Genomic DNA, 12,376 nt, shown 5'->3' on the forward strand with positions numbered 1-12,376 from the left:
AAGCCTTCAGTAATCACTCTGAGATCTGGGCTGAACTTGCTGCAGTTATGAGTGAAAACATCACACACCACTAAAATACACAGTGTTATCAAAAGCTTTTAACTTGTTCAAAGTCACAGAATCTCATGTAATTGTTTCTGCACATGTTGTTATTGTGGAGGTCATCCATCAGTGAGGAAGAGGTTTAATACAACTCACAGGACAAATGGCTGCTGTAGAGTGCACAGTACTACAGATGAACAACAGTAAGTTTGCCCCTGCAGGCTGCAGCGGTGCTTTTACCTGGGCACTGAGATAGCAGCTGCCTAGACCAGTACAGGAGCTGGAGGAGTCCAGTCCCTCCTACTGCCCTGGCTTTTTCCATGGGTTGCTTATTATGCACTGGCAGCTCAGTGTTTCAAAAACCCTCCACCACAGTAAAGAAAATAATATGGGGAAAGGAAATACTGGTAGGCAGCTCTAACAAAAGGAGAATGAAATGCCTTAGTTAAAAAGATGGATAAATACAGTTGCAAGAAGTCCTCTCCTGACTTCCCCATAAATAATCCGGAACTTCATAGCCCCTCAGCTAAGTTAGGTGCTTCTCCTGGGTTTAGTTTTTCATGCCACCAGCCAGAAGCATCTGGGCTTTCAAAGCCATACCATAAAATATTCACCTGAAGGAGAAGCCTTAGAAAGGGCTCACTACTAAACTGAGTGGGGAAAGCCAGTTGTTCCTCAGTACAATTGTAAAGACCAGGTGCTGGAGATCTGCCAGCCTTTTTGGGATGGAAGGGAGGAGGAAGATACATCTTTCAGTCCACAGGACAGGTCATGTACTCTGTGTGTGTGCATGCATGCACACACACTTTTTTTGTAAAGAGGGGAAATCTGTTTCCCCAGGGTCTCTTGCTATTTGTGCCACTTATGCAAAAGCCCTCTATTGTTTTGGCAGCAAGTCAAGCCTGCAGTAGATGAGATAGAGGATTGACACCACCAGTGTTGTTAAGAGAAAAGTCAGACCTGACCATACTGTCCTATTAAAATAAATCTGAAGATTTTTAATATCTGCAGGCCATCTCAGTGCTCACCCCACACTAATCTGACCAGATAGTAAGCATTTATCTCCCTTTTCTTCTCAAAAGGAGAATGTGATTTTTATCATGAGAGCCTTGTGAAGCATTTTGGTAAAGTGTCTGCCTTTCTTATGCTGGCCATCTGCAGTGTCACTCTTTTGTAAAAGCCTAAATAACCATCTGTGAACTTCAAAATCCAAGTTCTTGGGAGCTTTTTACACCAGTAGAGGATAGTTCTAGTGCTGGCTTTGAAAACTAGAGGGGTTGTGAAAGTTTGAAGGAGAGACTCAGGTGGCCAGAACAAGCGTAAAGCAGGTGATGAAAAGGGCATGATAAATCCAGTAATTAGCTTCTGTCAGCTAGAATAAGGGGAGAAGAAGTGAAAGTTGATCTCCCCTGGAGGTATTCCAGAAGGAGAACAGTAGTGAGAACCAAACACCTTAATTTTTCCTCAGATGAATTCACCTGCCACAGCAAGGTTTGCTCCATTCTGTGCCAGCGGGATGAGTCTTCGCAGAAGAGACCTTCTGCCTGCTCCTAGGGACAGGTTAAGACCACAGTGTGACAGTGCAATAGATTTGGGCAGGGTGGTCTCACAGAGAGTGTGCCTGCTTTACAAAATTAGCAATTTCATGATAACGATGTTAAGCATAATTTTCGGAGCTGTGCAATTTTGTAGCTACCTATGTCATCCGAGCAATGTACTAAATGAGACCAAGGTCAACAAAGGGTTATTCCATGTATGTTTGCCTCTGTTACCTCTGCTGCCTGTTTGTAATAGATTTAACATTCAGTGGAGATGTAATGTTAAGTATAAATTAAAATCCTTAAAGTCTTTAGTCCTGCACAGGAAACAAATGGGCAGCATGAACCACAGCAATATCAATTCACATCCTCCCAGCAGTGCTATTGCTGGTACTCTTTCACTCTCCCCTTCTGCTTCTCAAGTCTAAGTAACTATTCATTGATTTAGAGTAGGGAAGACACTTAAGGATAGGTTGGACTCCTGGAGGAGTAAGATAAAGGCCTTTGCCACAAAAGAAAATCTAACTGGATTAGATGGCAAATGAGTAGAGGTGCAAGGGGCTGTTTCCAAGGTGTCTGCCTAACCTCCATTCTATTTTGATGCAGCAAGTTTTAGCTAGTGTGAATGTTGCAAAAGCAGCAATTAGGCATTGCACAATACAAACACACCTCATTGTAAGACCTCAGAGTATCAACACCATTCAAGTGAGCTTCAGAGACTGAGACAGAAAGAATTACCTTCTGTTAGAACCAGGAAACAGAGGAGTTCACAGATTGTGGAGATTATCTGCAGCTGCACAATGAAATCACTGGACAGTCTTTGAATCTAGCCTTTTGCTGCTTAATTCTTGGGGGACGTTTAGATAAACAAAATATTTCTCTTTTTTCTGTTTCTTTTGCCTCCTCAAGATTTGTAATCATGGTTAACATGTTGAAATGCAACTTTGGAGCAAGCTCAACAAATGATTTATTTTATTATTGGGGTTGAACCAAGCACAGGTTTTAGGAAAATCATCAGTAAATAAAGCAACAACAAATGCTGAGTTTTATTCCTAGCTAGATGTTTTTATATATACAATAGTATTGTTACCCACCAAGCCTAGGTAATTTGTAATGAATTTGTAGCAAATTATTTGCGAGGGAAAGATGCCAGAATATCAATTTGGAATGTTTTTTCTTAAACATGGACCATTCAGTACTATTTGACCAACATTTTGGAAGCTGTCTTCTCTGCCATAGGAGTCTTCAATTACCAGGTCAATTGATGTTGTCAGTCCATGTGAATCTGCTAGACTTCATTGATTAGCATTTGTAAAGGAACTTGACAATGTTTTTGCAGGTCTGCAAAATTCAAATCAATAGCATATTAGAATTTCTCCTTTGTTGGATGGAGAAGTCAAAATAAGCACAGGTCATGCCAGAAACATGTTCCCAGAGTATGCTTCCCACAGAGTCAGAGCCTTCATCAGGTGCATCCATCTGCTCCACCATGGACCTCTAGGGCCTGCAGGGTGTCAGTCTGCCTCACCATGGTTTTCATTTTGGGAATCTCTGCTCTAGCACTCTGGAACACCTCCTCTCCCTCCTTCTTCACTAGCCTTGGTGTCTGCAAAGTTGTTTCTGCCATGTGTTCCCCCTCCTCTCTCCAGATTTTCTCCCTGCTTCTTAAATATTTTATCCCAGAGGCATTACCACTGTCACTGGTGGTAATGCTCAGCCTTGGCCAGCCTTGGTCAGCAACAGGTCCTTCTTGGAGCCAGCTGGCATTTGCACTATTGGAAATGGGGGAAACTTCTGGCATCTTCTCACAGATCTCTCCGTATCACCAAAACTTTGCCATGCAAACCCAGTAAAATAAGGAATAGTCATTCAAGAATGACTGCAATTTTTATTGCATACTTTCTTAGCTTGATTTCCACCATTGGCCCAGTAGAAAAACAGAGATTTGGGAAATAATGCTGACAATCCCAAGTGTGTCTGTGGTGTTGCTCAATTAAAAGCAGCTCACTTACATCAAGGATGAAGGTGACTCCTAACCCACAGATGGACTGTTTTAGAGATAGTCACTTAAACTCTGCTTTTCATTTTACCCAGCCTCCACTGCACCAATTGAAATTAAATGTCCAGTATTTCAGGTATTCTTAAGCAACTGTCTGTGAAGCCATGAAGGTTACTGCATTGCTCAAAGCAATGATGAGAAGCTCTCTGTGCTTCATACACAGCAAGAGTTCAGTGAACCGTTCTGATTTGTAGATAGCACATGCTTGGTGACTTGATATTTTGAAATATGGATCTTAGCTTATCCATTCCACATTTGGCTTCTGAAGGAAAAATACTCATTTTAAAAAAATGCAGCATGATGAGGAAAGTATCTTCTCCATTTATTTTTTTGGTCCTAGATACATTAACATTGGGCTTTTTGTCCTCGAGGTGAGACTGACCTGGAACATCACACACAGAATCTCAAATACAAGGTTGCCAACTTGATGTCAAAGGCAATTAGCAAGAAAGAAATACAATCTCCTCTGTTGACATTAGGGGACAGGTAGAGGAGAGTGTAACCAATGAAGTAAAAAAGAAACTGTATGCATGTATCACCACACACTAATCCTTCAGCCCTTGTATTTGGCTTTCTGGATGGTTTGTGTGCTGCACACTACATTCTCCTCCTCCACAGGAAGTTGTAGTTAGCACCAACTGTATCATTACAGAATCAGAGCATAATACAGTGCAGTCAGTAAGTAGTGAGTTTTGGTTCCTTATTTAGGATCATAGGTAAGGCATTCTGTATAAATAAGAGTGTGGTGTAAGTTCCAAGACAAATTATAATTACAAAGACAGGTATACATATAGCTATAGACATAACTCCGCTAATGTGAAAAATGTCTTTGTTTATATTGGATTGCTGAATGGAATCTCCAAGGAGTCTCTTCTATACTTACAGGAGAGGAGAATATCAGTGGGTTGCAAACTTGTATTGAGTTGCTTAGCTATTTACCCAAGCACAAGAGGTGCTTAGAATCTGGGAGATTAACCTAAATTAGATTTGCAGCATAGGAAAAAGCTAAAGCATGAAGACCTTTCTTCTTCTGCCAACAGATTTGATGGCATGAAGCATTATCTGTCTCAACCTGAGAGACTGTTTGAGGTTCAGCAATTCCCTCCTTAGGTGGCTGATCAGTGTTTCTGAATTAAGAAGACAAGGAGGCAATCTTAAAAATTACTTCCTGTCTAATCTCACTTTCTCAAAATCAAATAGTTTACACTGAAAATCCTGGATTTTCACTTATGCAATGGAAAATGTATTTTTATTTTGGATAGCAGACGCTTCCCCTCTAACACTTGACCAAAAATATTATTTGCTTTCTTGCAGATGCTAGTTATTTTAATTCAGTATTTTTGACCCAGCCTCTTGCCAGTGCATTCTCCTCAAGCTTTGTGATGCAGGGAAGTCATTCTGACTGTAGTATTTTTTCTGGTTCTTATCCAAGCATCAGTCCAGTTATTGATAGTGGCAAAGAAAAGCATGATTTTTCACAGTTTGCAGTTATTGCATACAATCTGAAAGCACTTTGTGCATATTCCTAGCTTTAATATTTATTCTTTTTTTGCAATAGTTAAATACCTGCTAAAAAAAAAACTTTATGAGTATATCCACACTGCAGATCAAGTAAGGCAAGGTGAAGATGGTTCTTGAGCTAATGCTAAAACAGCTAGTGCCAAAATCAGTTGTAATGCAACATAAGAGGTAGAAGTCATTCACAGTTATAAAAGTCATGGGGAAACATATACTCTCTGATGGATGATCCTCTCTAACTAACTACTGCTCACGTATTCTTCATTTTCATCCTTCTTACTCAACATTCAGCTGTTGAAATAAGGTCTTAGAGAGCAGAGGCACAATTATGGAATGGCTATAACTGTAAAAAAAAAAAATAAAAAAAAGGAAGGACATTACAAATTAAAGTGGAATGATTGTCTGGTTCACTCTGGCTTCCATTTTCTAATCATCCTAAATTATTTTAATGCATGTTTTCAAACTCAAAATTAGCAAAGGCCCCATGATGTAATTCTCCTTATACCCATTGAATTTTAGATTATACCAGTCCAAATTCATTCTCAGCATCATCTCCCACTCAGGGCACATGTATCATGGCTTAGGGAGCTCCTAACTGCTCTGTTTCTTGCTAGTACTTTTAATATATGAAGTGCAGGAATCATTGTGAAGTTGAAACCAGTTTCTTATTTGTAAAGGAATAGGAATATAAGATTAAAAAAAAAAAATAACTCTTAAAACATGTTTGTCTTTGAAATAGCTTAAATTAATAATCAAAAGCTTGCATCAAGTCTAAAACAAATCAAACTCAGTCATGAAGATGAGAAACAGGAATTATTAACTGACTAGCGAGGCTGATGGAAGCTCAATGAGATCATTTTGTTCAAAGATTAAAGGCGATGAACACTGAAATAGTTGAAGAGGATGGCTATGAACACATCTGACTAGAGCTGCTAAATTCAGTAATGATCAAAAGTTAATTATCAAAGCAGAGAGAACTACTCAACACAGACAATTTGAGTCAATAGCTAAGCAACCCAGAAAAAAAGTAATTTGGAAGATTTTCCTATAATGAAGTTATATAAGAGCCATACATTTCAAAGAAACCTGCCTAAAACAAGATTTCATTCTTCCTGATCAGAGAAAAATAATTAGCTCTAATTGACAGACCTACTGCACACCAAACATTTTCAAACAATATGTTTCTGCATCAAAGCTTAATGTGTAGAGTTACTCAATGTCACTTTGATTTTGCCTTCCTTTATCTTCTGCCACTGGGCATGCTCATAATATCGCAACAAATATGCTTTGCAAAATGAATGAGCAGCACCTACAAGACAAATAAAAGCAGAAGGACAGATCCTGCATTTCTTTCTCAGATGGAATCCTTAACGTATTTTCTATTGTGTTTAACACCACGACGGTCCCACTCATAGGCAAACTATAATGGCCAGTGGCCTAATCATGCAATATTAAACCAGGCTGGCATCTAGACTAACCTGAGCATTTGCAATATTTAAAATCACATGAATGGGCATGTGTCTGAAGGACACTGTTCCTCCAGCATGTGCCTTTTCTTTAGAGTTAGGAGAGTGCCTTCTCCCAGTAACAAAGCGGGGGTGGGGGTGGAAAGTGGAGTGGAATGGAGATTCTCCTTATAAAAGTTGGAAGGGAATATATGTGCTAGAATGTTCATGGTCCAAGAAAATAAAATGCATCTGTAATTCTTTCTTGCTAAAGCTACCATGTTCCTTTCAGGGTAAAGAGTTGTCATCAATGTAGGTAGCTAGTCAAATATCATCATCAACATAGCTAACTAGTCAAATATCAAACATCCAGTGTAGACTCCACTCTTTAATATTCTATGACTTCAACATTGCCAGTTCTCACTCCTTGAAATATCTTCATCTTCTTTAATCCTCCATGTAAACACTTTAGCTCACACCATCACACACACACTCTCCGGAGTATCTTCTGTTTTACTTTGTATTAGAGTCAGCTGCAATATTATTTATTTGTGATCCTAGACACTCTACAACTCTTTTATTTTCTTTATCCATATTCTCATATCAGTTTTTGTGTAGTGATTTTTGAATAATTGGGCAGGGGGGAGGATTATTTAGGTGTAATTTTCACATGCTTGAACTCAGAATTGTTGTAGTCCAACTATTTGGTATATAGAAGAACCCAGCAAAATATGACTGTAGAGTCCAAAGAACTTCTGCCATTACAGAAGTTTATTTATGAGCTTTAAAAATGATTCTGTTTCACTGCAGGATGGGGCTGGAGCTTGGCATTTAGTGTGAGGCTTGGGAAAGTGAAATGCCATTTTTCATGGTGTTTTAATCCACTTTAAATGAAACATTTGTGTGTTGTTACAGGTAGTTTGCTACTCAGAAAGATTTCTTAATAACATTCTTCTGGCTCTTGCCTTTGCACATAACAGCTGAGAAAAGGAGGTTTGGGAGACTATCATTGGGAAGAGGCACCACTCACTTTATCTCACTAATGAGGCAGAGACCCAGTTGTGTGATAGGCTTGTTAGGTTTGAGCCTGTAGCACTTGCTTATGCAATCTTAAGTTTATATTCTCCTGAGGTTTAAGTGTTTTACTTAGCAATCCTACTGTACAATTAATATAATTGTTTCCTATCATGCATTCACTGAGTTATTCATTGGATGGAAAATAGAATCCAAATGAAAGAAACACATTTTTATTCACACACTGAGAGCCAGCCCAGACCATTGCTGTTGTCCCATCTCAGCTCTCACAAGTTCTATTTCTTTCTTCCAAATTTTAAACTAATTAATAGAGATTTCCATGGATTTTGACACAGATTTTATCTTTGCTGTGATTGGAAGCAGAAGTGTCAAAACAGTGGGTATTTTGAAAAGCTAGCCCCATTGTAGAGCTCAAAGGAGAACTCATTTTGGCAAAATTTGGAGCCCAGTTGTGCACAGCCCACAGCTTTCAAAACTTAGTTTCCATAAAGGATTTAATTCTTCAAGGGCTTGTGTAAGCATTTTTTCAGAACACTAACATTAACAGTTCCTATGTGGGAACCATTTTATTCCCGTTCCTCTGCATAGCAGAGGTTAAAGTTTTTTACCAAACCCCTTCTGTTCCATCTTGGTAGGCTTTATAAAAATATCTCTGAAGGTAATTAAGCACTAAAACTTTCCTTACTATAATAGGTTTATGGATCAGTTGTCTTAATTCTGCATTTCACCACTATCCTTGCTTGTAATCTCGTGAACCATCTGACCGCTTTCCACATTTAAATCTATTACATCCTAGCTCTGCAGATGCTGGAAGGAATTCTCTGAAGTGACACAACAGCACTGGTTTATCTGAAGGCGATGTTTCAAGCCTTCCTGTGTTAAAACATTATTTACCTGTTCTGAAAAAAAAGTCAGGGGGGATGCAAGGTTGGTTCCCATTATATAATTACGCCACAGAAGCGTTAAAAAATAAATAAATATTAAAAGTAAATCTCCACTAAGATCTTGAGCAGCTTAACCAGTGTGATAGAGTGGCGCGACTGCCATCGGTGCCCCCAGCTGTGTTGCTTAGCAACATTTTAATTCAAGAAGAATCGAAGGAGATGAAATCCCCGTGGAGAGGGAAACAGAAATGAGAGGGCCGTTGACAGATGATCTGAGTTGTTTCTTCTAATATACTGTGAAGATCACTGGCTCTTTTCATGAATGATAAATGGACTGTACACAGATCAATGGGTTCAGCAATAAACTGGAACCAGGCTCCATGTCTGAGGTGGTGCAGGCCGAGAGGCCCAAAGATTTACTCATTTAGGTGATTTGGAGTGTGTTTTCTCAAAGGTTTCACAAGAGGAAATTGATCTGAATATTTGGCCATCCCTTGCCCTTTTCGGCTGTTGGTGAATAAAACCTCTTTTGGAAATGGAGTCCGTTCTTCCCTTTCTTTTTCCCTCTTGTTCCACATATGAACAGATAGCTTGTGACAAAGGGGCCAGGACTCGGAGCAGGAAATGAAATAGTCACCCTGAATGAGCAGTTCCTAAACACTCGTGGACATCAAAAATAGACAAAGCACTCTGATGCTGTAAACTGGGGCAAAAGTATTTAAAACCTGTAGCACTATCTCTCTGGAAGGGTCCAGTTCCTGCAGCCCTCTGCCCTGTCTGTGACCAGCTGCCTGGGGGTGCGCTTCTGAAGAGCATCTGCAGGTTAATGTTTGCTTGCAGCTTGGTTGTGCTTTGGTGTGGTGCTCACTTGTTTGTTTCCCCCACCCCTTCTTCTGTTTGCAGGCTGCTGAAAAGACGAAATTGAGAAACATTCCTGTAAAGTAAGTTATACTTCCATCCATTTTAAAATGCAAGTTTAACACAGTTGTTGTACTGTAGGACAGTGGGAAGGGTGATGAAAAGATAATAGAATTCAAGTTGCCCCTAATCATAGCTATAAAAAGGTCAGTGTCATTGAGGAAAGCTTTGGATTTCTCATGTGTCCCTAATGATTGCACTCCCCAAGTTTCATTCCGTTTCCATAAATTATTGTGTTGTCTATGAATAGCTGCCAAATAATATCACAATCATACTCAATACATAGTGCTCCTAGCCTTGGGGAGGTTCGTACATGTTAAAAAGATTATGATTTTTAATTGCAATCCTTGAGAAGGTCTGACAGGGGGGAAATAACTAGGAATGTGCCAAAGTATTTCTAGACACATGGGAATATTTTGCACCTATGTATCAAGGCTTTGTCATCCTGTTGATTAAGCGCTCTTTCTCACTCTGTGTGTGTGTCTCTTTCACACACCATACACACACGTATGTTTCTGCTCTTTACAGCTGGGCTCTGTGAAGGATGAGCAAGCTACCAGGGAGCAATTTCCAGGGCATTTTATGAGAAGTTCTTAAATCTTAGGGCACTAGCAGCAACACTCAACCATATATCATTGAATTAAGAAAGTTGCTATATAGATGTCCTGGCTCTTTGAGAAAAGGCTTTTTTAGCTAACGCTACCAGCAATCAGTGATTCTGCTTAAATAATGAATACTTCAGTCTTAATGGGCTCTTATGTACCCATAAAACACAGATTTTTAGCTTCAGTAGGTGATCATTGCAGTTTAACTAAGTCCCAGTAACTGTATATTCCTGTTACAGACAGAGGAAATATTTTTATAGTAGTTTGCTGATGATGCTGGCTTTTGGACTGGAGTGGGTTTGTATTTGTGAGGATAGGCACTGAGAGGACTCACAAATCGTCGTGGTTCAGTACACATAACAAAAGAATAAAGTTGTTCTTCTCAACTGGCTTCCATCACATATAGTCACCTTCTAAAGTGAACACAAAGTGCATATGAACACTCCTTGGAGAGCTCAGGCAAGATGCAAGGTATTCATAAATCACTCTGTGTTTCATTCAATCTGATAAAAATTAGAAACAGGGTTCAACAGGAACCTGACGGCACATGAAACTTCTAATAAGACAAGGGACCTTTCTTGCCTATAGGGCCAGTTCAGATTCAGTGCAAGCTGAATTAAAGCCGTTGTTAGCTGGTGCTTGTTTAACAATGAGTATAAAATGGGCTGTGTTTATACCTCACATTCTAGAGAAGCCATGAAATGCAAGGTGATGAGAGTACTATGGAACAACTCTAAAGTAATCATTTATCATTCATTTACTTTTTTAAATATTTTGAGTCAAATTCTCTGAATTGAGTTTTCCCACATATAATAGAGATACTGATCCTTGTATTTATTAAGCACTGTGTATGTAGCACTAATGCTCAATTATCCACCAGAAGGACTTGGGAGTGAGGGGAAAGGGTTATTTAGGTTCCTTTATGGGACTTGAGTAAGTGTAACATTGTGGAATGGAAGAAGGCCAGATGGACAGGCTTTCCACCTACATGTGTGCATATTTCACCCTGTCATGTTTCCCCCAACTGGTTGTTTAACTTCTCTTTGACTATGTTCATAGTGGCAGCTTCTATTAGTACCCTAGGGAATCCATTATACATACTAATTACACTCTGTGTAACAAAACAGCTGAAAAATCTGCCCAGCATTTCTCAGTGACAGTGTAGGTACTTAAGATACCTGTAAACAGTTATGATTGCTGCTAAAATATTATGTCTCAGGACAAAAGTAAGAATAGTGTCTTTAAGATAGCAGTAGTAGATATGGATTGCATTTATATGTGTCACAGCCACACTTACTACAGTTCAGACTTGTCTAGCTTTTAGTCGTTGCTTTTGTAGCTCTCAAATGTCAAAGAGAATTTCACTTGAATTTTAATGTTCTTCAGCTATGCAAAATAAAGTTAGTAGCTTCCATTGTCATAAGGGCTGAAAGCTGTACAGATTCCTTCTACCATATGTGACTTATCACATACATTTTTAAAAACACATTTCTGATATTAAGACATATGTGATAGTACACTTCTGCAAATGTGAATTGCTTTTGGCTAAAAGCCATGCACTAATAAGTTGAGTTGAAACTAACTGCCTTTGACATCTGCTACAATATATATATTTTTTAACATATATAAATATATATATAAAATATTAGCAGTTGTCATTAGCATTAAATTTTTCCCTGTTCTTACGTTGTGCTGACATAGATCTCGTGTCTCAAAGCTGGAATCAGAAATCATTGCCTTTTAAAGACTCTCATTTATATAGAGTCCTTGGACAGAGTCTAATAATGCTACCATTTCATGTATTAGTTTAGGAGTGTGACAAATGTTTCAGTAGAAAAGGTCTAGTTCATTTTCATTGGTTAGTTTATTAGTGTTACTTGTCTAATGTCCAGGAGGAAGCTTACTGGGTTGTGGGATGGATTTTGGGTTTTCTGGGGTATTGTTGGTTGGTTGGTGGTGGTTGCTGTTTTGAGGGGTTTGTGGTGTTGGGTTTTGTGGTTTTTTTTGGGGGTGTGGGGGGTTGTTGAATCCCTCTACCACTTAACAGTTATGGGCAGAAAAAAAACAATAAAGTTTCTTTGCTGCAGTTCAGTAAGGCAGCCAAATAATAGCTGATTTCTTAATGTCTGAGCATCTATAGGTGCCCAGTATGAATTTCCGGGTGGCCAAGGTAGATACAGGCAGCCTTCTTCAGAAGGCTTGATCTCATTTCTGTGTTGCTTATAGCACTGCAAAATGCAAAATCCATAGGACCTCATCTTTATGTATTGGTAGCATCATTTGACAGAATACTACTATAAATAAGCACACAGAAAATAGCTAAGTCTCTTTG

The 12,376-nt window shown here is 39.0% G+C and overlaps 1 protein-coding gene across 1 annotated transcript in view; it reads left to right on the forward strand.

Moving 5' to 3' along the window:
- Positions 1-12,376, forward strand: part of AFF2 (ALF transcription elongation factor 2) — a 336,221-nt gene that overhangs the window by 250,239 nt on the left and 73,606 nt on the right. Inside the window, exon 9 of the mRNA XM_054169740.1 lies at positions 9,425-9,462. Within this exon, the coding sequence (XP_054025715.1) occupies positions 9,425-9,462 (38 nt within the window). The remainder of the gene's footprint in view (positions 1-9,424; positions 9,463-12,376) is intronic.

This window comes from Dryobates pubescens, chromosome 18 (genome assembly GCF_014839835.1).
Source record: "Dryobates pubescens isolate bDryPub1 chromosome 18, bDryPub1.pri, whole genome shotgun sequence".
Lineage (NCBI taxonomy): Eukaryota > Metazoa > Chordata > Aves > Piciformes > Picidae > Dryobates > Dryobates pubescens.